We start from the raw sequence: 27,947 nt of genomic DNA on the forward strand, positions 1-27,947 counted from the left end.
GCTTATTCCTACATTCATGTCCCCTATTTTCATTAGGTGCTTCAAATGGCAAATCTGTGGGCCATACCTTAATTGATCCTCCAAAAAGATTTGGAGAAGAAATGGCTCTGGGAAATGTTGTAGGAGCCTCTGGAGTCAGTATCTATTCTTAACATTTTGGTTAAAAGAAAAAGAAAAGAAAAAGAGCTTCAGATAACTAAATGCTTTTGTTTTCTGTTGTTAGCTGTCCGGGTGCATATGTAAAATAGGCAGCCATATACATCTAAATAAGTAAATAAAAATTGTGATAAGCAGAAGTCCAACCATATAATATTGGATTAACAGCTACTGCAATGTAAAGTTAATATTACCAATCTATTACTAACATTTAATCTTATTAATATTAAAAATTAGTACATTTGCTTTTCATACAAAGCTTGCTCCCCCCCCCTTTTTTTTTTTTTACAAATTTGTTGCTTTTGTTGTACTTTTCTGAAAAAGTGATCCTATCACTTCAGGGCTTTAGTGGACTTTGTCCATGTAAACCAACAGGCAAGACTATAGCTCTTTTACAACAGGTTTGCTTTCAAATCAAGCCTTCTCATTCTTTCTCTATCTAAGGCATTTATGGCAACATGTCACTGCTGCCCTGAAGAAAGGTGACATTGATGTGGCAACAGAACAAAAGCTCTTCCTTGAGGAGAGGCAGCGAAAAGAGGAGAGACAACGAGCAGCTAGCAACACACCTTGGAAACCAAAATATTTTATCAAAGAGGTAATGGAAAAGATAACAGACGACAAAAAAGTCCATTCATAGCAAATCATTGCATTTGAATATCTTTATGACTCTTCAGTTTTGAGTTTTGAAGGTCTTTCTTAATTATACAACTGTTTAGAGTAAAATGCTTAGATATGAGGGTGATATAGATGAATATTTGATAAAGCAGAACCAAAAAAAAAGCTACATACACCAGCAGTTAGAAATGACCACATTTTAGCTATCAGGTTTTGAGTGAAATTTTGTATGCTATATAAAGAACAGAACTACTACTGGGTTGTCGCCACAATACATTAGAGGTTTTCTATTATTAGTGTGTCCCATGCTGAAATGTGATGCTGATGCCAACGCTGCTGCCAAGATAAATAAACTATACTAATGGGTTCCCACAATGAGACTAGTTTATTCTCATGCTCCTGAAAATCTTTCCAGTCAATTCAGCTTGTGTTTCGGTGGATGGTTAGATTTAGATGTAGATTGGGTAATGGAATTGGTGGCCCTGCAACTGTTTCTCCTAGCAGCCCCTTTGCAAATACTGAACAAACAGTTGAGGGGGGGCAGCTGTAGTGTAATGGGCTACTTCTCTTCTTTTAGCTATCCAGGCTTCTTCTAAGGATCCTTCTTCTTGGTCCTTCTCACCAGATATATATGATGTTTATGCAACATGTTTCGCTGCAAAATCTTGACTTGAAGGATTGCTAAATTACAAAGCATTGATTTCTCGGGATGCTACTTGTCCTGTGCCTGCTGCCATAATTGTTTCTTAGAATGTGGGCATACTCTCACACAAAATTATGGGATTGCAGCTGACTAAGAGACTTGTGGCACTCACTTGAGGCCCAGAGGCATTCTTGGTAGTTTTGTTTTGCACCAACCATTTTTTTGTTTTCACTTTTTTAAATCAGACATTGGCAAACCTGGTAAGTACAAAGAGAACCTGGTGAATACAAAGAGAACCGATGCTAGCAACTTTGGATTAAAACCATTCAGCAAGGTTCTCCAATCTGTCTAGGATTTTTCAAGAGCCAGGAAGACTGAATAGAGATTTGAAAATCTATTTGTGTTAACCTCTAATCCTATATCTAAATTTGGATTAAACCCAGAACATTAAGGTTTAAATAGGTCTATGAGAGCCAGGCTACCCAAATCTGGACAGCCATTAGATGACAGCAAAGAAATGAATTAATCATTCAGCTTTTTATAGCTTACATCTAGCAGCCCCAGTTTAAGATGAGGTAGTGGAGTAGTTTTAGTTAAGAGAAGCACAAGTGAAACATGAAAGCTAAGATACCATTCTATAGTGGATTTTATTCTTGGAGTATACTTCTAGTATAGCAGCTTATTTTTGGTATTGTTTTTCAAAGCAGACAATATTATTAGGCATTATTATAATTACACTGAACATCTAGATTTATAATTTCCTTTTAAACTTTTGCGTTAAGATGATGCTAAAAAGAATAAATTAAAAAAAACCTGATTTTTTTAAAACTCTGTTCAATCTACATCATTGGAAACTATTGCCAGAAGAATGTCAAAAAATATTTTGGATGTCCTTGATATTTTCTTAACGGAGATCTTACCACTTAAGTGTATTATATTTTTGATAATTCTTACATTTAGTAAAGATCCTTATCTGCAATTTCTGTAATTTTTTTCAGGGCGACGGGTGGATGTACTTTAATCCCCTCTGGAAGAGTCATTGCTAAATTCACCTGGATTCAAATGCCCATTTTCTAAAGGCATTAAAAAGATGCATTATTTAATCTTCAGATGTGATTGTCTTCTTGGAAATTAAAGCTGCATTTTGTAAATAATGCACCTCCAAATGAAAAACTCAAGTTTATTGAAGAGCCATTCTACTATATATGCATATATTAGAAGTGGATATGCTTCCTGTGTGTTGATACCTTATGTGTTTATTGTATGTAGTACACATATCACACAGACAGTAATTAAATATCTGATCTTTTGCACTGAAATCAGTGTGTACCACTTTGCCTGCAGGATCAGACTTCACATTATTATCACTTTCTAGTATTGATGAATTTTTGTATTTTTCACACTGCCAAAGTTTTGCACTTAAAGTCACTGAATAACTTACAGCTGTAACAGAGCCTGCTGAAAGAACATATTTTGAGAAGAATATTTTTGTTTGTTTGAATATAACATGTAAAAGCATATTTCTGCCTTTTTGGGTCACTCTGAAAACTTTATTTCTTGGTGCTATGTAGGAAAATAGAAATATCTAAGCAATTATGTTAGCTATTGATCCCATCCTTCTCACTATGTGCTTTGTGTATCTAATGGATATTTTTGTTTCTTTGGAGAATGTAGATGTTTGATAATTTAATGATCAGTAGTTGAACCAGAGATTTCTGAAATTATTAATCTTTCAAATTCATGAATAGTTTTTTGGCTTCCATATCCAGTTTTGTTGACTACATCAGTTTATTTTATTTTACATATTTGTAAACCACCCATCTTCCTCAAAGAAGGACAGCAACTCATAAATGCAGAACTTAATTTTAGGGTCATTGAAATTATTTGTTCAAAAAAAGGCTAGCTGTTGAGATGAAATTTGGTACAAGTCCAAAAGTGAAAGGAAAGACTTCCTCCACATCACTTGTTGGTGTAAAAAGAGACAACCAAAGCTAGAATCTAAATTCTATTATTTGCTATGAACTATTTCCTTGCAATAAAGCCCTAACTACATACCTAAATAATATTTATCAACTATTGGGAGAAAAGATTAGGAAAGAAATTTAACTTCCCATAAAAAGATTTGTGCTATTTAGAATGCTCATTCTGTTGTACCAGCCAGCTGGTTTGGGTATTAATCCCATCTAACTAGAATGGTGAATGAGGAAGCTTAGATTCTTCAAGTTGAGGGAGATGCAAACTACCCCTAACTTCAGAATGGTCCAACTGATTGTTAATCATGTATGAAGAAGTCCAGCATACATGAAGATTCCTTACAGAAGACTGCAAAATCCCATTCATAGTACAGTAAGACAGATCAGCTTTTACGAAGTGAAAATAAGTCTGCACCATGTCCCCACAGTTATAGCTTCAATATTATTGCTCATGTCTCTTAATAGCAATGTAGCTTTAAATTAAATTAAAACTATCAAAGTAGAAAGTTCTCTGTTCAGTCAATAAAACCGTATTTATAGCTTTTTTTCAGTGTATACATTTTGAATTGACTTTGATTATTTTTGTGCCTTGTCTGCTTGAATTTTTATATCAATAATGAAAGGCTAATGAAAGTTTTACTAGCTTTTAAAATATTTTTTCAATGAAAATCTTAAGATGGCAGTCACAATTATGCATATATCTATATACAGTAAAACAAAGTATTATATAAGTAATATCATGCTTTAATTATGTTTATGGAATGCATTCAATTTATAAAAACTAAATTTATTTAATCATGCTTAAAAACCAATTTAAAAGGAAATAAAGCTATATCCTGGAGATAATGTTATATAAATCTTTGCTTCTAAAAGGAAAGTTCCTTTGGTATCAAATATTACATATGAATAATCTTTGATAGTAGCAGAAACCTAATTTGCACTACTTGTATAACAATATAAAGGAGGCTGAGTTTAGTCTGGTATGCAACAAGCACATTAATCGATGTTCTTACAGACTTCTGAAACTGCAGTTCCATGGTATGTTTTCTATTCTACAAATAGCTGATTTTATCAGGATTTCTTCTATCAGTTTTGTGTTGATACAAACCTTCTGAGTCCTAGGTTTTGTCAATTTGACATAGGTGTTCTTGTTTTGGGGATTTATTTCCATCAATAGATATCTGGGATCTATTATACAAAGATCTATTATACAAAGGATATTTCACACTGTGATAACCATGTTAGTCCTAATAAATACTATGTTCGTAATACAATTGACACTGAACACATAATGAATATTAAAATTTTCAAAAATTATGAGAAGTTAGATCTGCTATGCACAGCCTTAAAGCTGAAAAATACTAATCAACAAGAGGTTCCAAAAAGGAACCAAAATAATTTTCTTCCTCTTTCCCAGTGTAAATGTTGCTCCTTGAATTTCACAGCTGAATCAATAACATGCCTTATTTATAGATCATTACCAATTGTTTTGCATTTACGATTGAATGTTTCTTTTCAGTTAGTTGCTGTAAACTTTTAATTGTAAATTTTGATATATTTCCAGTTATAAGATCTATGCAATTTCTTCTTAAATATTATTATTCATAAACAAAATATATTTATTGTTAAGATCCAATTCTTTGGCAATCACTTCCAATTAGTTTTGCTTTCATATTTTGGGAATTAAAATAATGAACTAAAGACAATAAATTTTATTTGAATTACTGTCTGTTCAGCTTTACCTGGCTGTATTGCGTAATTCTGTTTCTGAAATATTAATACTATTCACAGGTGAACCACCAGTATGCTTTAGTACTACAAAACATCAACTTCAGTGGCAGCATTTCAGTTCATCATTGTATGCACAATTGACACATACTTCAATTGACAATTGACACATACAACCAATAATCTAGAAATGGCTTACAACAGTGAATGTTGGGTCGAAGAGAGTTCAGAGTGTCAAATTGCATTTCATGGTCAGATATTTCTATGTATTCTATGAGGTAGCTACATAGCTAATAAGAGTGTGAATGGATCAGTTATCTAGTGAGCATTTCCATGACTGAGTGAAGACATAAACCTGGGTCTGTCCTCTCTGCTATTCCTAATCCTCAGGACTGTCCCACTAGTTTGACTAATGATGCAATGAAATACCATGGTATAGCTTAAGGACACTGAAACTATTGTATTCAAATTTCAAACTGCAGATAAGAACATATACTCTATTTTGAGCTGATTGAATTCTGGATTTTATGCTATTTTAATCTCCACAATAAGTGGCAAACAATTCTATTTTCCACACCTGATGTTTCTAGAGGAATTTTACTACAGATCTAACCAGTGAGTCTGCTGAGTTGTTGGGTAACATCTAGAATGGAAAAGTGATCAAATCCCTTTGGATTGATCCTGAATATTTGCAGCCAAGTAAGAATTAAATTCTGTTATTCTGAAAAAATTAGGATGATGCAATTGCAGGATTGATACTGAGAAATAGGGGGCAGAAAGTACAAGCTTTCTGTAAATAATGCTGCAGAGATACTTCTGTCCAATGCTTGCATCTACACAATATAAGTCAAAAGGCTAGATAGTTTGCAGATTCAATATGGCAGACACAGATCTCCTATTTTATTTTTCATGCATCAGAATCAGACCTGATTATAGCCAGAACACCATGTTTGATAGGTTAAAATAATTTGATCCATGAACTTTTGTTCTGAGTATTAGACTCTTGTCCTCAAGAGTTTTGTTAAAAACCAGCATAGAAAATGTGCCAAACCATTATTCATTAAATCTAGATTCATAAGCTTTGCTAAAATTAGTTTTATCATTCATAAGTAAGATATTAGGGAAAGTTAAAGCAGGTTTGGAGAACACTACACTTCAATAATTCCTAACAAAATCAATATGATTGAAAAAATTTATGGGGGCCAGGCAAAGGGAGCTTTGGCAAAGAGAATTAATCCTAGTAAACAAAAACTGAGCATGGAAAAGAACTTAATACAATATCATGACAGAAGGACGTTTTGTTGGCATCCTCAACATTCCTGTTGGTCGGTAAGCATATTATTGGGAATGATCCAATTTACAATGTATAGAATAATTAAGTGGATAAAGCCCTTAAAGATAAAGGTCAAGGTTACCTGATGAACTGCCTTGTCCTAGTAGGACAAGCCCATCCTATTCATGCCGATGGAGAGGCTCTACTTCTCTCCTGCAACACTCACCTTTTGGATAAGATCTGCTCACATCCTATCTTTCCATAAGAGCCTGAAAACGTGACTCTGCTGTTGATCTCAGGACCAAATGGGGGTGTTCCACACTGGAGGTGGCTGCTGGATTGATGGCAGACGCCACCTCCACACCTTGGTCTCTGCTCTTTCCTCATGCATCTTTTTGGTTATGATATTGCTGTACTTATTCTCGTGTTCTTTTGTCACTGTTTATTTTACTGTTCTATTATTTGTCTTTCCTTTTATTATTGTAAGCCCTAGAGTAGCTGCATGGTTAGGCAGCAAATGAATTTAACAAATAAATTTAACCAGTATTTTTTATTTCCCTATATGGATGTGCACAGAGAACAGTATTCGAGCCTAGGTTTCTTATAGGACTGCCTATTTCTGACAATTTCTTCTGGTATCCTATCCAAGAGGGTGGGCATCCTCCAGGCCCTCTTTACTAAGCATTTTCTGCAGAGCAGCTGTCATGGTTACCAGACAACAGTAATGGGAGGGGGGAAGGGAAGGCATTGGAATGTAAGGGAGGTTTGGGAGGAAACTGGAATGCAACTGTGCTGCCTGGAACTGCGAGACAGACCCAAGGTTATCAACTGGGAACATTGGAGGCAGACAGACCATTTCCAAAATAAAGTACACATCCATTCCTACAAGGCAATAAAATCCCTTTCAAGGTGTGCATGGAACACAAAAGCTTGGAAGCATTGAAGACTCCCTGAAAGCTGTCTCCCAACAGGTCCGATGGGCCCAGTATTTCAAATGCTTTAATTTCAGGACAAAATTTCTTGGCAGATGCTCTCTCCAAAATGCCACAGTACAATACTGCTTGAGAAGAGGGTGTTAATAATAATAATAATAATAATAATAATAATAATAATAATAATAATAATAATAATAATAATAATAATAATAATAATAATGATGATGATGATGATGTTGGAAGGGACCTTGAAGGTCATCTGGTCTATTCCCCTGCTCAGGCAGGAAACCCTATACCATTTCAGACAAATGGTTGTCCAGTCTCTTCTTAAAAACTTCCAGTGTTGGAGCATTCACCACTTCTGGAGGCAGGTTGTTCCACTGGTTAATTGTTCTGTCAGGAAGTTTCTCCTTAGTTCTAGGTTGCTTCTCTCCTTGACTAGTTTCCATCCGTTGCTTCTTGTCCTGCTTTCAGGTGCTTTGGAGAATAGCTTGACTCCCTCTTCTTTGTGGCAGCCCTGAGATATTGGAACACTGCTATCATGTCATCCCTCACCCTTCTCTTCATTAAACTATACATACCCAATTCCAGCAACCGTTCCCTATATGTTTTAGCCTCCAGTCCCCCAATTATCTTTGTTGCTCTTCTCTGTACTCTTTCTAGAGTCTCGACATCTTTTTTACATTGTGGTGACCAAAACTGGATGCAGTATTCCAGGTGTGGCCTTACCAAAGCATTGTAAAGTGGTATTAGTATTTCACGTGATCTTGATTCTATCCCTCTGTTAATTCCATCATCCCCTCCAAATAAATAGCATCAGCCCTCATGAGACAACAGGAAGTATCATTATCATTGACCAAGGACCTAACAGGACTACTAAAGGAGGCCCTGGCAGGGGATGAGTGGTTTCAACAACACGAGTGAACTATCATTAAGGGAAGGACTGGCATGGATGGGGAGCAAATTATATGTCCCGGCAAGCCAGAGGATTTTAATATTGCACAAAATCATGATACGAAGGTTGTGGGGCATCTTGGATTTATGAAGACTCTTCACCTTGAGAGTTTTGGTGTCCATGAATGAAGACACAGAAAACTATGTAGCCAGCTGCCCTGTGTGTGCTGCAACAACGAGACTGCCTGGCAACCCTCCAGGACTGTTGCAGCCTGTGGCCAGCCCCACATCTTCCCGGAGGGAGATAAATGCTGGGAATATTGTGATCTGGGTCATTACAGACTTATTCTCTGATCAGGCCCATTTTGTGACGTGCCTTAGGATCCCCTCCACCTGGGCCCTGGCTAAGCTCTTTGTACAGCATGTTTATTGGCTGCATGGTGGTCTGAAATGCATAATCTCAGGTCAAGGATGCAATTCACCCCAAAATTTTGGCCCAAATTTCTGAGGTTGGGCTCCTCCCAGGGTCTTAGCTCCTCCCATCCTCAGACAAATGAAGCATGTGAATGTTTGAATGCAGTCCTGGAGCAGTATCTTTGACACAACGTGAATTACCAGCAAAACAATTGGACTGAGCTCTTGCCCTTCACTGAGGTTGCCTATAACTCCATGCACAGTAGCACTGAATTTAACCCTTCGAGTGGCACAGGTGTAGAGTTCGTGCCTGCCAGTTTCAAGTCTTTCGCTAACTTCATTGGCTGAGTACTCTGAAAGCCATATGACCCGTAGTGCATCCAGCATTAGAAGTAGCAAGGGAAGCGCAAGAGACAGGCTGATGAGAGCACCTCAGAGGGAGGTTAGAATAGGTGATGAATGTACCTGTCCATGAAGATCTTGCAGTTGAACCAATCTTGCAAGAAGCTGGGCCCCAAGTACATAGGTCCTTTCCCAATCATCCAGATTATAAATCCAGTTAACTGTGGAATTAAAGTTACCAAAAAACCTTAGGCGCATTTATCCAGTGTTTCACTGTAGTTTGCTAAAGCTCTTCCATAGGTCACCACTGAGGCTGGCCATTAAGCCACCTCCTCCCCTCCCATATGGGTAGACAGAGAGAAGCACTTTGAGGTCAAGGAGATCCTTGATATCGCAAAAAGTTGCAGTATTTAGTCTTATGGAAGGGGTTTCCCTTGGCAGAGTGGATGGCAGAGAACGTACATTTCCCTAGGCTTATTCAGAGGTTCCACGCCAGGTTCCCAGACTGACCCTGATAGAGTTAGGGTGCAAAAAGAACAGTATAGAAATTTCTCTTTTTAGGATTAATCTTTCTGAAAGGTCAGCATGTCAAGGTTGACTTGCAGTCCTATTTACAACCAGACAACAGTAATGGAAGGGGGGAAGGGAAGGCATTGGAATGTAAGGTAGGTTTGGGAGGGAACTTAAAGTATGCTTGCTGCTTGGAAGCATGAGACAGACCCAAAGCACAAGCCTGGGAATGTCCGAGGCAGACAGGCATTTCCAAAATAAAGCAATTGATAGGTGAATAATGGAGAATGGGAGATTGGAGGGCGGTGGGGGGGGGGGGAGGAAAAGGTTTCCTATGGTGTTTGCATGCAAAAATGTCATAACTGGCTTTTCTACTTGTGTACACATATGGCTTTTCAGTAAAGTTATACTCTTGGAGAGAAAAAATACCCCAGGTGTTTTTATTGTGTTTTTGTTTTACTGTTTAATGCAGTGGGATAGTTGATAGCATCACACAGATCACTTTAGGGAAAGCTAAGCAGAGATGACAGTTATATTAAGAAAATCGTACTTTAAACCCTGGAAACAGCAACTATGAGAAAGAAACTCAGACTGACTCTGATCTATTCACCAGATTAAGAAGGAGAGAAATGAAAACTCAGTCATAGATTTACAATTCTGTTGCGTATACTTCAGTCAAACCTGTGGAATCTGTTTTTTGACCTGGCCCACTTCAAACAGCTGACATCTTGTAGGGCCAGTGAAGTTTGCTTTATCAGTCATGCAGTTGGCGTCATGTGTTGAGTCAGAATTAGAGCTCATGCCTCGTATCTCACCAGATGCCTGGCTCTCTTTATACAGCATATAGGAATTATGTAACCACAAATTTCCAAAATTTAGGAAAGATGACATTAACAGAAATGGTTTTATGAAGAATTTCAGTTTAACTTAATAGTAATTTCCTATTTTGTTTTTCAAAAGTATGCATATCTTTTAATGAAGAAAATATTGGACCTTGATTCCAATACTGAATCTCAAGGAGCTAACACTTTAATACATGCACAGAATGCTTCTAGTTGACTTTTCTTGTGAAAAACATAAAAGTGGGAAGAGCTTGAACGTTTTAGAATTCAGAAAGTACCTTCAGCTTTACACATGCATCAAAGCACAAAGATAGAATCTTTATTCCTTTATTAATCCAAACACTGCCATCAGACTAGATTCTGCCTTCATGTCTTTTCCTCACTGAAGTCACCAAATTAATTTAATTTATTTTAATTTTATATTATCTTTATATTGTATTTTATGCTGCCCTGTAAACCGCCCTGAGTCCTTCGGGAATAAAGGTAAAGGTAAAGGTTCCCCCGCACATGCGTGCTAGTCGTTTCCGACTCTAGGGGCCGGTGCTCATCTCTGTTTCAAAGCCGAAGAGCCAGCGCTTGTCCGAGGTCGTCTCTGTGGTCATGTGGCCGGCATGACTAGACACCAAAGGCGCACGGAACGCTGTTACCTTCCCACCGTAGTGGTCCCTATTTTATAATTTAAAAACTTTGGTCCTTTCTATCACAGTGAAATTCTAACCACACAGATTTAAAGATACGTAATTCCCCACTCGAAGGATAAAAAGTAACTGGTACCTATCAATCTGGAAAGATTTATAAAATCATTTCTAAAGCTCTGTAATGCCACAGATTCAAAGTTAGAAATAGATTATTGAAATATGAGATAATGGAGAATTTTTCTAAAGCTGACTGTCCTCTTAAAAAAAAATCACTCCAAAAGCATAATATAATAAATTAAAGAAACCAGAAATAATCCCAGAACAAAATCCAGGAATCTCCAAGTCTCTCTAACCTTACTTAATGATCCCACCATCAGAAAAGCATTAGGCAAAATGGAACTCACAAGAAGGTATAAATGGAAGCTATTGATTTCTAAAAGCAACACTGATGCTTGTCTTATGTTTGACAAAAAGGTAAAAGCTAGATTTTTGGAGAAATGTTTTTAAGAACACATGATTCAAAAATAGAATTTTTCAAGCTACATGGTTACTATGTCCGTCAAACATTAAACACTGAATTCCAAAATAAGAGTGTAGGATTTACTGTCAAGCAAGAAAGTAGTAAGAGATAGTCTGGGGATGCTTTGCTGTCTCAGAATCTGAATGCCATCACTGAAAGAAGCATGAATTCTATCAGAGAATTTTAATCCATCCATCAAACTGGAGCACAAGCACATTGTGCAGCAGGAAAATGATTCCTAACATACAAGTAAGTTTACAAGAAAAAGGTTGAAGAATATTTGGAATGGCCACTATTATCTCATGCCATAGAAATAATGTGGCATGCCATGAAACAAGTTCACGCTAGAAAACACTTTTACATTACTTTGCAGTTTATTGTGGACAATTGGGCCAGAAATCCTATACTCTACAAGAGAGACAGGTTATCTATTGCAAGAAGTATTTATTTATTTAGTTGCAACCACTTAATTGTATATCTAAAAGAGTCATTACTTTCACACATTGGCATATCACATGCCAGATGATTTGGTTCAACGAATCAATGAAACAAGACCTGGAGGGTTATTGGTTCAAACTCCTATGTATCAGCAAGGGACTTGTATGAAACTGCAACAACATTCAGTGGTAAAGATAAGATTCATAAGATCTAGAAGGAAGTGAATACTGTTTGATAGAACTGAAACTATAGGGAATATCCCAGCACATATTCATTTATAGTGCTGCTGGCACATCTCTTGGAATAAAAATCATCATGTGCCTTTCTCATCAGAAAAAATTCAGCCCAAGCAAGATTTGTGGGTTAAGAAAAGTTAGAAGTAGAGTGCAAAAGCTGGAAGAATAGTGGCCTCATTATGTTTCACCTATTATGCTGACTTGCTCATCTTCTGATTAAAATCTTAACAGATAAAAGTAGCAGAAAAAAGGGAAAAACAAGCATGAAAAGATGTAAAATGTTTCAGCGACTGTTGAAAAATTAAAGTATCACTTGTTTAATCCACTCCTATATTTCTTTTAACAAATGTGTGAATAGTTAAAATCAGTAATTCACTGAATATTGCCCAATGAATTCTGAACTGAAATTAAATGTCTAAAAAATACCACAAGAGAACTCGAGTCATATTATACTGAGTAGGTAACTGGAATTCTCCATTAGAATTTTTAAATACAATACAAATAAGAGAGAAGTCTAGTGTATGTCAAGATAAATTTCATCAGTATTAAAAGCAGAGTGTAAATAGTGTAAAATGTTTTCCAGTTTGTCCCAAATTATTAAATTTGTATGTAATTATAATGTAGTGGTAGCACACTATGTATAAGTATACATTCTGTATACAGAAGCAATTTATAGCAAGAGAAAATGTGTAAGCAAGTCATAACCAAAATCGACAATTCTCAATGTAGAAAGGACATTTGCCAGATATAGTTTTGAATGAATGGTGATTCAGGTCCTTAACACAGCAACTTTTTGAAGCCACAAGGTAATAAATAAAAAAAGAAAATAGCAGCCAGCCATTTAACACAAAAACTTGATTTAACTTTATTTATCCCTATAGTCAACAATGGGTTTGCATTTAATTGTAAAGCAACAAAGTAATATAATCTCAGTGACAAAGGGTCAGAAATCCAGATTTTGTGAAAATGTTGCTACTGCATTATCGATTTATAACCTCTTTAATCCAAAAGGAAAAAAAATACAAATAAAATTATACATCTGTAATGTCAGCAGTAACTTTCTCACTGATCAAATGATATTTTTGGGAAGGTACATACTATTCTGCTTTACATCAACAAAGCTGGCATAAGCTGTTTTTTATATCAAAATTATATCCTGTGGCCATCAATGAATCCTACCCATATACATTTTTTGATAAAATAACAAATAATGTTCAAGTTTGTATAGTTGGAAATTGAACATGTTCAGTCTCCATTTATGATTTAGTGCACTTGATAAAATCTTTTTCATAAACTATAAAAGACAACGCATATTCAAAGCAGAAATTCCATCAACTGAAGCACTAAATAAAAATATGGAGAAAAACTTAGTTACTTCCAGAAACCCAACCCCATGAAAAAAGACAGATAAGCAGGCAGACTTATAAACCCTTCTGCCTGTAATAGATGCAGGAAACAAGTCTGGATACTTGTCAATTTTTCTCCTAACAGGCCAAAATATTGTATAATATAAACTTCTGGTTAAACAAGGTAGTTTTGAGAACACCAGGTGCTATGGTGCTCAATAGCATTCATTATTGTCGTATCAGATATAAGGTTCAAATGTAGCCCTTGTATTTACCTCTTCGATGCAAGATCTACTACACACCCTTGAAGGGCACCAAAGACCACTTCTTCTCAAAATAAATGGCCTCATCCAAGCACGTAATCTGTGCCATGATTAGTGAAACTGAAGCTAGGTATACAGTCTTGAACACAACATACTGCAACAATGAGTTGTCTCATAAAACAAATACCTCAAAGGAGTTGTTCTACTAGCTGAAATGTCAAAATAGCCACACTGTTGCAAGTATCACAATGAGGCTAACCAATTCACATTTTATCATTCCAGTTGAGATATTGCTGTTCAACAGAAGATTTAAAAAAAAACTGACAAGTATGCATGTGCCAAGGACCGAATTAAAGGGCTCTTTGGTGCAATCAGTTCAAATTCAATTAATGTGAAGGATAATATGTACCCATTTAAAAAAAATCTGCCGCTAAGACCTGGACAGCAGCCCTGTCTTGCTCCACAATACAAATCTAAAACAGCTGTTCTCAATAAGCCAAAATTTAAGTCAGACATTGCCTGAAAGTTTTTGTACAATAATCTGGACCAAAGGTGGTTCTGTACCCTCATGTTGTTGTGAAACATGACTTGAGCTAAAGGCAAAGACTGGTTATCTCAAGGACAACTGCTTCAATATTAGCAATCAGTACAGTGTTTTTAAACTGTCTTCCTGTTGGGTCTCTTGCCTTTCTTTAAAATTAGTTTATTCTTAATGTAGCCACGCTTCCTTTTGGCAGTCTAAAAAGAAAAACAGAATAGTGTATTAGTTATTTATAATGCTCTAGCGACAATGCTCATGTTTTTGAATTGCTCCAGAATCCTTAATTATTATGTTTTAAGTCAAGGCTAGAAAGGTAGGAAGTAGCATATGCAGGTACTTTAGAATGTGTACTAGTTCTGACATGTAGCATGTTCCCCAAATCCCTCACCCCAAATTTAAGAATGTTGTTCTATGAATGCTTTTCTTTAGTCATTGTCGCTGTTTTCAATGAAACCTAAGGTTTTAGGTTTCAGATTACACTTGTTTGCAGCAAACACTGCTATTTAAGTTGAATGACAGTTATTTAACATATTGTCCTGTAGCAAGAAAAAATATTTCTCAATGCTGTTTGCTTTCTGCTAATGCCACTGTAACTTATAGCATTCAACACAAGAAGTAGTATTCCAAAAACTGCACTCATAAGCTCTAATTCCTTTAAAAGAGTTATTGTGATTATTATTTAAAAAGAATGCTCCAGGGTTTACATTTTAATTTCTATGGACTATAGACAAAAACAGTTCTACCATGTTCCAGATATTTCTAAAATAGTGTTGCAATGTTAATATTGTCAAATGTAATTATTTTGCGCACACACACACACACACACACACACACACACACACAATTATCCACACCAAGTTCTATTTTCTTTCTTTCACATTTAAAACATGCAAAATCAGAATTGCTGCTTGAATGTTTACAATAGACTACTTTCTTATAAAAAAATCAGGTAAAACTTTTCTGTTTGAAGAGGATTTTATTTTAATTCCTGAAGACTTGATTGTCCAATAGACTAGATGACCACACAATAATGGTGAAAAAATGTATTCAAATGAGATGATTTTAAAACAGGAAAAAGGCAGACACTTGAGCTGTCAACAACAAGTTCAGGTTTAATTATTTTACAAAATAAGTCATTCTGAAATGTCTAAGCATCATTTTTCAGAAAGATATTTTCACATTTACTAAGTGAACCAACATAATAACTAGAATACTATTAATGTATTTTAGATAATCAATTTTATTACAGTTAGCTGGGATTTTGGGGGCGTAGTCTGCCTATGAGTACAAATGATAAATATAATCCCACATGCTTTATTAATCAAATGTTAACCATTATTATTTCAGCTGTACTTTTATTGGAAACAAAAGTGTCCATTTATGTGGCTAATAGAAAGGCCTAATAGTATCTGGTAAAACTAGTATAGTATTAAAAATTTCCTTCGAAAATTTCACTAAGAACCCACCTTTTTTGACAAATACTTCTGTTTTGGTAAAATGCTGGTAAGTCTAGGCTTGTGGTCCAATGTTTCTCTGTTGTCTAACTTTTTCACTTTATATATTCTAACAAGCCAGTGCTCTGAAGTAAAGGCTTCTTCCAAATGTTTAAACTTAATGTCCTTGTTGCCAATTTCAGCATTGCGGGTTCGATCAAATCCTGGGGGAGTCCGAAAATCCAGCTACAAAATTAATGCAACCCATTAGTTAACAGGTATATTAAATTCTAAACATGGTACTACAACAGTATATACATTATCTTGAAAACATGGGCAACAGATCTGGAAATGTTATTCATACAGTTTTTTATATAATGTTGAACAAAGCATGATTAAAGTCCAGTATTAAACTATACAAATTAAATGTAAAATAAGTAAGCAGTTTCAGTAAAAAAGGGAGAAAATATCAAGAATTTCAGCAGAATCCTTCCCCTAAAGAAAGTAATCCTTATTTTCTATTTCAAATTATGACCAAAGAAATCTCATAAACTAATAATCATAATATATAAAAGTTATAAATGCAGTTCATGCATTATCAGTAATAAGCAGACCAGAAGAATGCTTTTGAAATAAAATTAAATGCTGTTCCTCTAAAAGATTATCAGTGAGAATTAAATGCCATTAAGACTAACTTTTAACTAGTCTCCATTTGTTATAACTTAGTTGACAAGGAAATATAAAGGCCAGTGAAATTTCTAACCTTGAATTTTGAGAGGTAAAAACCAACTTTGAATTGAACTCAGTAACAAATGGTAACTAGTACAAGTTGGTAAAGGATTGATGTAGAAAATATTTTGTGACCCTGCATGCTTATCCATCATTACAAGGAAAAATTTCCTTTCTTTTCCTTTTTAGGATTACTTAACATTATTTCACTTTTATCATATTATAGAAAGACCTAGAAATGATGATTTTATGAAATCACAATAATTGTGAAGTGTACTGTCTGGGATATACATAGGAATGTAAGGAAACATTACTATTAAAGTGCACCCAAACACATAGGACTAACCTGCATTTCTCCAAATCTGTAATATGACATTTTATACATAAGACAGTTCAGCAAGGTTGGAGATCCTGCTTTATCAACTCTAAACTCTCCTTGTGGAGTGAAATAGTCACTTTCCTTTAAGAAAAAGAAAGAAATGAAGCCAGATTAGAAAAACAGGATAAAACAGAATAAAAATACAACCATCAGTTATTTTAAACAAATAATCACTAAAAAAACCCAGAGTGATTCAAAGTAGTTCTAATTTTTTTCACAGATTGTATTTTTATTCTAAGATGCATACAATGGTAAGAAATGTACAAGTAGTTTTCCACTTAAGACAATAATGGAGGTATCCACCACAGTTGCAAGTCATGATGATCATAAATCAAATCACTCACGTGACCAACTTGATTTGATGACTTTTTTTGCAGTGGTGGTGAAGTGAATGTGGCAGTTGTTAAAAAAGAACTAATGGATCACTCTGAGTAAAAAAACCAGAAGTAAATGCTGATTTTTGATAGATATCATAAAATATGGTCATATGATCCTTGGACCCTGCAAAGGGCCACAATGTGGCTGCTTGCTGAGCACCCAACACGTGGTCACAAACTGGATCATAAATACCCCCCCGAAAGGTCTGTTGCAACTTTGAAAATTCACTAGGTGGCAGATTGTCAGTCAAGGATGACCTGTATAGTGCTTCAAGAATTGTTAAAAAAAGAGTGGGCAATTCAAGTGTAAAAATGATTTGATTACTAATTCATTTTTAAATATTCATTTTGTAATTCCTTGTTTTAATTTTTGTCTTATTGCTATAAGACTAAGTGATAATATGTTTTCATTTTATCTTCACTTTTGGCTATATTGTATCAAAACATCAAAAGTGACAAATACACAGTACCTACTACTTAATATGCTAATTAATTGGGACACTGTAATTCTAGCCAATGTTTATAAGTGTCCATAGAAATATCTAACAAATTTGGGATAATTTCTTTTACAGAAAGATGAAAGCATTACATATAAGATCTTGTTAGACTAAACAAAAAGGCTAAGGCAGAAAAACTGCATGTGCTAAGTATACATTTTAAAAGCTCTTCTGACTTACCCTAATATCTTTAGGGTGTTCTCCTTCCGCTATCCTTACCATCCACAAAAATTTGTTGATATCATCACCAGAATAGCCAATTACACCTCCAAAGATTATTAAGACATAATCCACATCTAGACTTTTCATGATCTCATAGGCTGCTGTCTCATTTGATGACATAGCTTTTCCTACCTAGAATAAAAAATATTTTTAAATATATTCTCCTTAAATTTACCTTAACTCTAGGTATTTTGAATTTGGCTAAGTCTGCATGTTTTTTAAATAAACCACTCTAGCATTTTCAAGTTTAACAGACACAGTTTCCAGCTGTGAATTTGAAATTTAGCAACTTGATTTTCAGTTCCAAAGTTACATCAGAAAAAGTACATGTATAGGTAGTCCTGGAGTTACTATAGCAATTTGAGGCCAGGATTGTCATTGCTAAGCGACTAGTAGTGGTTGTCATTGTAATCCAAGATGTGCAGGTTGTTAGGCAAGAAGACTGAGAGTACTAAGTAAGGAGTGCAGGAGTGTCACATGGGGATGGGGGAGAACTAGCACAGGTGATGTAAGAGTTGGAGAAAGCACTGCTGTGGTGCAAGTGCAGGAGGCCAGGGAAAGTGGGCATAAGTGTGATTTGGAGAATGGTACAAATAGCATCAAAAAGGCATGGCTAGCAGCTGCGTGACATAGATTCAGGCCAGGTACACCTTGTCAGCAGTGGGAGGAAGACAGTGAAGGTCAGCTGGAAGCAGCAGGGTCTATGATGCATAGAGAGGTGCTTACAGCTGGAGCTTTGCACTGCAGCACTTATCTGGCTGTACTGTGGGACTTGAGGCATCACTTCTTGGCTGAGGTTGCCCTGTGGCTGAAGTAGATGACAACCCAAATGCTGTCACTTAGTGCCACTGTGTAGGGTGGCCAAATGGAAATATGGGGAGGGGGGAGAAGATATGTGGACCAGAGAAATTTGCTTCGTGCTCATAAATGCACACAAGTTGCTAAACAACCAATTTTTATCACATGACCACAAGGGAGCTGTAACAGCCATGACTTTGGGGACCAGGTGTAAGTGCCATTTGTTGAAGGCCACTGTAATTGTGAACGGTTGTTGAACAAATGGTTGTAACCTAAGGACTACCTGTAAATTGAATATATGTGAAACCAATATGAGCAGAAAAGAATTTTATTTACTTCTACTGAAAAAACAATTTTTACTATCAAATCACAAGATTAGCCCAACCTACCCAAACAAGTTATTAATCTCTTATGAAATAAACCCAATCCAATTTAGAATCTTGTTGAATTAAAAGATAAATTTAGTAGTCCTCTGTGTCACACAACATAACAAAAATTTATATCCAAATTCAAACTTTCTAAGAACCAACCCTGTCCTTTCAAAAAGTTCTATTTTCTATCCAAACCTCTATGTTACCTGCCAAGATGACAATAGTTTGGAAAGAAGAAATTATCACTACTTTTTGATAGGTGCTAATACTGTGGTGACTTATTTCTCAATTCATTGTTTCAAAACTGCCCTTTCATGATGCTAATATACATAGGTATATTAATTCCAGAAAAATCCAGAACTGCAAGTTGTACAAAGTCTCCCCCACCTCTTTTTCCAGCCCTCTGTGCACACACTATGCCAGTTACTGGCACCACCATCTCTCCCAGTACGTGCTTCTTCTTCTTGAACTTGTATCACACCTCTGCATACTCTCCCCAACTCATGCTGCATGCTTATACACCCTTCTTGATCCATGTCACGCCCTGCATTCCTCCCCCCACCCATGATGCACTCTCACGCATCTCTCCCAACCCTCATCTCTCATGCACCCTCCCTGACCTGTGCCTCATGTACCCCTTCATAACAACCCCCACCCTTACTGCACTTCTTGTACTCTGCTGTACCTCCCCTGTGCCCCCTTCCACCATCCCCTACCCAACAGTCACTTATCTGTCTGCAGGTCTGGAACTTGCATCTTCCTGCCAGGTGTAAGCATTTATGTCATAGCAGTTATCAATATAATGTAACTTCAGCATATTTCTCAACTATATTTTAAATTAGAGTAATCTTGTTACTAATATAAAAAAATCTAGCAAAAGTACAAAAAAAGTTATAAGTTTAAAGTACCATAATAAAGCTGATATGACATGCTGAGCTAGTTCAACTATTGCAATATAGTAGGATCAGTTTAGGAATTCACTTTTGGTAAGGTTTATTATATATTTTCTTTTACAAAATATATGTATTAAGGTTACCAGCATTTCAACCCTCTCATGTTTAACCTTCATTGCAGTTTTTTTTTAAAAAATAGATTCTTAGGAGCTCCAAGCAACACATATTTAGGACTGCAGATGCAAATGGCTCACAGGATGTCCACTCTTGCAATGAATAAATTATATAACAAGAAAAATGAACTCAGCTGAGATTTGTGAGAGAAAAACATTGCTATTCGGATAAATAACTAGTTCTTATTATATGCTAGCTTCATTTGGAATGCCTTGCAAAGTTCACATGCAAGAAAACATGCAGTTTAAAATAGCAATAACATTTGTTAAAATTCCAGTGTTGGAAACATAAAATACAGGTACAGGTACTGAAATCAATCTACATATATCATATTATATTAAGTGTGAACTATAAAAATTGTACTATAATCCTGGCACATTCTTGTCTCATAATCTGTTCTTTTTAGAATTAAGCTTTGATAAGCATAATGCAATATGTATAATATGCTACAATGAAACCAATATGTATAGTGACAGCTGTGATCAATAATCACTACATACCAGAGCTATGTGGCTGTTATTCCAAGTGTTATTATCAACTAGAGTAGTTCGATTTGCCATTCCAGCTATCTGATAGCCATAATCCCACCAAGACATTACTCTTGCATGTTCATCTGTATTTTGTCTTAGCCAATAATATGCTTCCCTAAAGTCATCCAAAATGTTCCGTGTCCTATTAGAGAAATAAAAGTTAAGATCGTGTCAAAATAATTATCACTTCATATTAACAATGCTTTGAATAGTAACAATGTATTGTAAATAATGGATATATATATAAAATAGTGAATCTTACCCATCATGATTGTAAGAGGCTAAGACAACACTTGGACTGGAGTAGGCATTGCTGGTTACCCATGTACAGTGAACAGCGAACATCATCAACAGCATTAGCATCAACATTGTGACAATGCTCTTTATATTGGGCCCAAGACCTTCTTCAGTTTTTTCCTGCTCAGATATATGTTTCCTCACTTTACCTGCCTGAGCAAAGAAAACAAATTAAATTTTTCCTTTTAATCTATCAGATTTCAGTTTTTTAAAAAATCCTGCTTTCAGTAATGAGTCTCACCATTTCTGATTTTAAAAAGTACTTTAAGAATTGAAATATTTCAGGTGAAAAGAGTTTTTCAAAATGGAATGTATGAAGGGATACTAATAATCTAAATCTGCCTTAAGTATATTCAACCATGTTTTGGACACTAAAATGGTAAAATCATGATGAAAGAAGGAAAAAAAATGAATAGTTTGATGAAGTATGCAGAGATCATAAACAACATGGGTCCCCAACCCCTGTGCTGTGGCCCATTAGAGGGCTGCAGCCTTTTTGAAACCGGGCCACGTGAGCAGCAGGCAAGTGCACATGCAGCTCTACTCATGCAAGTGGTGGGCCCTTGTCCTTATGCACGAAGCTTCACTCACATCAGCACCCTCTGCTCATGCACAAAGATTCATTTGCACAAGTGGTGGGTGCACATCCCTGCTGCTTGCAGCAATAGGGTTGTGCATGCATCCATGTACTTGCCACTCACATGCCCTCCCTGCGCCGGGCCGTCAAGGTGGTGTAATTGGGGACCACTGATAAATAACATTATTTCCACTTACATGATTTTCACCTATATTAAACATTTTTTTAAATTAATTTAGACAAATATCAAACTTTTCAAGGCTCACCTTATCATAAAGGTTTCCTGGATTTCTTTTATCATCTTCATCACTACTATCTTCTACTGGAGGATTTTCTCTCTTCATATCATCACCCAAATAATGTTCAAAAACATTTGAGAATGCAATGGCTGACAACATACAAACCACTGGAGTCAAAGTTAGCATCAGGCGAACCATCACTCCAGCAAAATAAACAGCACTGATTGCATACAAAGCCACTGCAAAGACATACAAACATTCAATTTTAATATTAGGTTCATCACAAATGCAATTTTTCAAATGCACAAGAAGCTTGAATTAAACCTTGAATGTTTATTTCCCAGAAGTTCATGATCAAACTTTATCATCAACCCTAACCCTAACCCTATTGTTCTAGTGGTCAGCTTTTGCCATCATATCGGCTTCGATATTTTCAATCTGTTCTTATGTTTTCATGCTGTAAATGACTGGAGTAATTTTTGCCAAATACAGCATTACATACAGTGCATTAGGAAAGTATTCAGACCCCCTTCACTTTTGTCAATTTGGTTATGCTACAGCCTGATTCTACTGTTGAAATTCATTTTTTTCTCATTAATCTATACTCAGTACCCCATGATGACAAAGTGAAAACAGAATTTTAGAAATGTCTGTAAATTTATTAACAAAGAAAAAAACTGAAATATCACATTGGCATAAGTATTCAGAGCCTTTGCAACAACACTTGCAATTTAGCTTAGGTGCCTTCCATTTCTCTTGATCGCTGCTGACATGTTTCCACACCTTAATTGCAGTTGACCTGTGGTAAATTAAATCGATTGGACATGATTTGGAAAGGCACACACCTCTCTATAGAAGGCTGACATACTGTAGCAGAGCAAAAACCATGAGGTCAAAGGAACTGTCTGCAGAGCTAAGAGGCAGGATTACTGCAAGACACAGATCTGAGGAAGGCTATAATAAAATTTCTGCTACGATGAAGGTTCCTAAGAGCACAGTGGCCTCCATAATTCTCTAACAGAACAAGTTTGGCACAACCAGAGCTGGTCGCCTGTCAAACTGAGCAATTGGGGGAGAAGCACCTTAGTAAGACAGAACCAATGGTCACTCTGACTGAGCTCCAGAGATCCTGTATGGAGATGGGACAGAGTTCCAGAAGAACAACCATCACTGCAGCCCTGCACTGATCTGGGCTTTATGGCAGAGTGGCTAGACAGAAGCATCTCTGCAGTCCTAAACACATGAAAACACACTTGGACTTTGCAAAAAAAAAAAAAAAAAGCAACAGAAGGACTCTCATATTTTGAAGAACAAGATTCTCTGGTCTGATAAAACCAAGAATGAACTTTTGGTCTCAATTCTAAATGTTACGTCTGGAGGAAACCAGGTACCACTTATCACCTGCCCAATATCATCCAAACAGTGAAGAATAGTGAGAGAGAAAAAAAAGTTGAGGGCACCAACAGTGAAAGAGTGAGCCCTCTTCCTCGCTAGAGGAAGGCAGCTCTTGAAGATGAGGATGAAATTTTCCTCATGGTCGACAACTCCCTTGGTTCTCCCTTCTCCCTCCCAGCAAAGTGGCAGGCAGTTCTGTGGGCAAGCCAAGAAGAAGGTGGTGGAAGGGGAAGGAGGAGGTAGCAGCTTCACTGGACTTTCTTGAAGATAGTGAGGGGAGGATAAACAGTGCAAACCTATATTATATGTGGAAAGAAGAATGACTCAGCAGGTCATGGTTTGTCTATTATAAAAATAAAAATATGAAATGACATTGATCATAAAGTTAATAAACCTAAATAAAAATATATTATCGTTTTTAATTTCTGAGAAATATGTTCCAATAAACACAATAAGAATTTGAGGCGGAGCCAGCTGTCAAACAAAATGGCTGTGTTGAAACGTCGCTCTGAATGAGCGCGCTGATTCCATAGCCACCTCTCTGTGCTCGGCGGGTTTTTTAAAGCCTCAGATCTATCGGAGGGAGATTGGATAAAGAGGCACCCAGCTGAACGATTCTGGACGGCGGTCCGAATCATAAAAAGCAGGAAAGTCTCGGAGAAGTCGCCCAGGAGAAGGAGACGGCCCAAAATGGCAGCCACAAAGAAATGACAGCTGTCAGCTGGACAGAAACAGCAGTGAATCAGCGGAACACCGTTACAACTAACCTGGTGCCGTGAGTACCTAGCAAATCCTTGCAAGTGCTCCGGAGCATAAAATCATTCCAGAGAACTCCGAAGAAAAAAAGAAGGGAAACCCCAGAGCGAAAGGGGGAAAGAGGAGGGCCTGGCTTCCTGAATTGGGAAAAATATTATCAGGCGGCAGCATCTGTGTGGATAAAGGACTGGATAAATCTAAAGAACAGAAGATTGTTAGCATCAGAAGGCCATGACATGCAGATAGGGTGGCATGCAATACTGTGGGACGGGAAACACAAGGCACACCAGTACTTTCAGAAACACTACATTAGACGGGCACTAACAGAGGTGTGGACTAAAATTAAAAAAATCAATTTTATAGAAATTCTCAACCGGATATCGACATTGGAGATATTTATGCACCCAAAATTAATGAACTTAGGAAGAGTAATTACATACAAAGATATTCTACATAAGAACAGAGAGCTGAAAACAAGGAAAAAACTATTAGCAGATGGTATAGAGCTGGAATGGTGGGCTTATTTGTAAATACAGACATGATACAGAAAAGATAAAAAAGAACCTGGGATAAAATTAGAGGACACAGAATTAGATAAAATCCTATTAGGAACAGAAGACAAAATGATAAAAATGATATATCAATATTTATTAGAACAAGACATGTTAGAAGAACAGGTTAAAGATACAATGCTAATCTGGAACAAAAACTTTGGCTGTACCATTGATCTAGTCAATTGGCAATCACTATGGGACAGGAACAGGAGGCTAACGCTAGCCACCACTTAAAAAGAAAATTTATACAAGATGTTTTATAGGTGGCACCTTCCCCCCATAAGGCTAGGAAAAATGGATAAAAAAAAACCTCACTGACATGCTCGAAATGTAGTTATCAGGGACCTATTATCACATGTGGTAGGAATGTCTAAAAGCTCAAAATTTTGGCATCTGATAAAAAATTGGCTTGAAGAGATAACACCACAAAAAATTGAACTAAGACCCGAAACCTTCCTACTAGGGACAATTAATGATAAATTCAGCAAATGATCTTTATACTTAATACTGCATATTTTGACTGCAGCAAGATTGGCTTATGCTCAAAAATGGAAAAGGAAAGAAACCCCTACTGAAGAATTAATAAGCAAAATCCTATCCTGCACTGAAATGGATAGGTTAACATTAGAGATCAAAAACAAAACCGAAACGGACTATTTATGAAATTTGGAACAATGTGTACAAATGGCCAGAGTTAAGGAGAAACGCTGGGATGAATACCGACTTGATTAGTTGATAGTTCAGAAACCTTTTACAAGACAGAATTGAAAGTTACTTAATTACATTGTAGACGAATGAAAGAATGTTCACTAGAAAACTCACAGATATTATATGCACATTTTGTTACAATGTAACTTTCTTCTTTTTCTTCTTTACATAAGGTAATACTAATAACAATGTTGAAGCCAGGGAAGCTGTAACATGTCCACTTTTGTTTTTAATTGTACATTCAATAAAATTTGTTTTTTTTAAAAGAATGCTAGCAATTCAATTTAGTTTCATTTTGAAAAGTTATTTCTTCTTACCAAAGACTCTTTCATCATTGATATTTTTGATGCAGAACCACAGGCCTGCTGGGAAAGTACAGACGAGAATATGTAGATCAAAAAAGAAGGAAACCCAAGTTGTAGGCTGATGCTCAGACACCGAGGCAATGATCGGGATGTGAATTTTTGCATACCTTGTTTAAAAGAAGTAAATTCAAATTATTTTAAAGTGATGAAACTCTAAAAATGATAAAAAATAGTACAGCTACAGATTACTGAAAAATTTCAAATTAAATACAGTATGTCTTTAAATACCAGTATATTCTTATCTTTTAAAGGTTTGTATAAGTTTATTTTTTTGGAGTGGGTATATGTCCTACATATTGCTTCAATTAAATTTTAGAAATTGAGAAAAAGTGATTCTTAAACTACCTTTGGTACCTTGCTAAAACCCAAATGATATGATCAAATGTAGCCATTTATTCAAAGAATGAAAAAAATGGCATGTCATAAATATCAAAATATTCTTTTGCATTCTATAAATTATACTATTGTTATATAACAAGGTAAAACATATTCATATTCTGTTCAATGAAGTAACATTATCTTTTCCTTTAAAGTGTGTATATTAACACAATGAATCATAAAAAGCTGACAATACAGAATATTAAATATAAATTCAATATTAATCATGAATAAATTATAGATGAATCCAAAGATGAAAAATAAGAAATTAAATAAAAAACAGTTGTTGTACTATAATATCAAAAGAAAATATATATTGACACTAATAAAAATTTTAAATTACTTTAGTGTAGATAGTAAAAGCTATTATTTATACTCGATATTTTTTTTCTTGCAGGGAGAGAGACAGAGTGATGGTTGGTGGCTGTTTTCCATTAACAAGACAAAGATTATGTAATTTTACGTTATATTCATACCTACCCGGTATCCCACAATGAGTAGAATCTGCCACTCCATGGTGCAATATAACCTGAAAAGACATTACAGTCACTTAGAAGCTACCATGGCCTGAGGGGGGATTGGTGGGGTTTTTTATTATTTTTATTGGGGCTTTTTACTATGTATCAATTGTATTTTAATCGGGCATGCATTTAATTATCTTTTAGTTTTTGTAATTTTCTGTGTTTTATTCTTGCCCTGTACACCGCCCTGAGTCCTCAGGGAGAAGGGCGGTATAGAAATATTATTAAATTAAATTAAATTAAATTAAATGTATAAATACATTTACTTTCAAACCTTCAAAATGAACTGTTCTCTCAATCTATATTAAAAAAAATATTTCTCTCCAATCTTACTTTTAAATTAATTCCCTTAGTCCCCCCTTTAAACTGTTCCTTCTTCATGTATTGATAATTATCTTTACTGACTGTCTGAACCTTAGCTGCACAACCTATCAAGGAAGTCTCTAACAATAAAAGCTAGAACGTCTGTTAGGAGTAGTGTGTGTATGTGTGTGTGTGTGTGTGTGTGTGTGTGTGTGTGTGTGTATATCTCAAAAAAATAAAGGGAACACTTAAACAACACAATATACTGTATTTAATAGTAGAATATATATATATATATATATATATATATATATATATATATATATATATATATATATATATATATATATATATATATATATACACACACACACACACACACACACACACACACACACACACACACCTACACACCTCAGAATGGAAGACATTACAGAGTCTACAGCAGAAAATAAGAACAAATTTAAAAGGCAGATAGGACTTTCTGTTCTACATGAACCTTGTTTCCAATCCTTTAAGACATGTTAACACTCTGCTTCTATGCAATAAAATGTATATTTCTTATGAAGCATCCACAATTCCAAAGACACCATATTATCTGAAATGATTATTTATTATATGAATAGAGGCAGGCATAAAATACAGTTTTGACTCCAGGAGCATATTCTATCATATTCTTGATATTTTGTCAAACTGTTTCAGGTTACACATAGTTTGGCAGAAAGGAAACATTTAACATTTATTTTAGTTCTGGATAGAACAAAATTTAGGGAGAGCGAACAGGGCAAGGCTCACTCACATCATCCCCATCTCTCCCCACACAAGTTCTCAGTATAGCATACCCATTGACCCAATGCTCTCCACATTCCCAGCATCTTTTTTTCCCACCCTTCACCAATGTCCCAGCATAACATGTATCACAGGCCTGACTGCTTCCCACCTTCCCAGAACCTTCGTTTCTTCCCCGTGGCTGCTGACTAAAGCATGGCATTTGCCATCATCTTCCCTCAATCTGTTGAAGTCATTGCCTTTTCTCCTACTCCTTTTTTAAAAAATCAAATAAAAAAGCTCCATATTATTTCATGCACAGAAACAAAAAATATCTGAAACAAGTGTATTGTATCTGGGCACAGACTGACAA

At 35.8% G+C, this 27,947-nt stretch overlaps 2 protein-coding genes across 4 annotated transcripts in view; one reads left to right on the forward strand and one right to left on the reverse strand.

Annotated features, from left to right (window-relative positions):
• OSBPL10 (oxysterol binding protein like 10) overlaps positions 1 to 5,086 on the forward strand; it is a 75,868-nt gene extending 70,782 nt beyond the window's left edge. The window contains exons 11-12 of the mRNA XM_081343508.1: positions 601 to 754; positions 2,416 to 5,086. Of these exons, the coding sequence (XP_081199634.1) occupies positions 601 to 754; positions 2,416 to 2,463 (202 nt within the window). The 3' untranslated portion in view covers positions 2,464 to 5,086. The remainder of the gene's footprint in view (positions 1 to 600; positions 755 to 2,415) is intronic.
• An 8,991-nt stretch (positions 5,087 to 14,077) lies between these two features.
• Positions 14,078 to 27,947, reverse strand: part of STT3B (STT3 oligosaccharyltransferase complex catalytic subunit B) — a 66,576-nt gene continuing 52,706 nt past the window's right edge. For 2 of the 3 annotated variants that reach the window (XM_081343504.1, XM_081343506.1), the window contains exons 8-16: positions 26,463 to 26,511; positions 25,557 to 25,711; positions 21,854 to 22,065; positions 20,976 to 21,163; positions 20,684 to 20,855; positions 17,906 to 18,079; positions 16,819 to 16,932; positions 15,777 to 15,989; positions 14,078 to 14,507 (exon numbers count right to left, since the gene is read on the reverse strand). In XM_081343504.1, coding sequence (XP_081199630.1) covers positions 14,427 to 14,507; positions 15,777 to 15,989; positions 16,819 to 16,932; positions 17,906 to 18,079; positions 20,684 to 20,855; positions 20,976 to 21,163; positions 21,854 to 22,065; positions 25,557 to 25,711; positions 26,463 to 26,511 — 1,358 coding nt within the window. In that variant the 3' untranslated portion in view covers positions 14,078 to 14,426. The remainder of the gene's footprint in view (positions 14,508 to 15,776; positions 15,990 to 16,818; positions 16,933 to 17,905; positions 18,080 to 20,683; positions 20,856 to 20,975; positions 21,164 to 21,853; positions 22,066 to 25,556; positions 25,712 to 26,462; positions 26,512 to 27,947) is intronic. The other variant, XM_081343505.1, reaches the window with a different exon arrangement.

The sequence above is a fragment of the Vipera berus genome (genome assembly GCF_964194415.1).
Source record: "Vipera berus genome assembly, chromosome: Z".
Lineage (NCBI taxonomy): Eukaryota > Metazoa > Chordata > Lepidosauria > Squamata > Viperidae > Vipera > Vipera berus.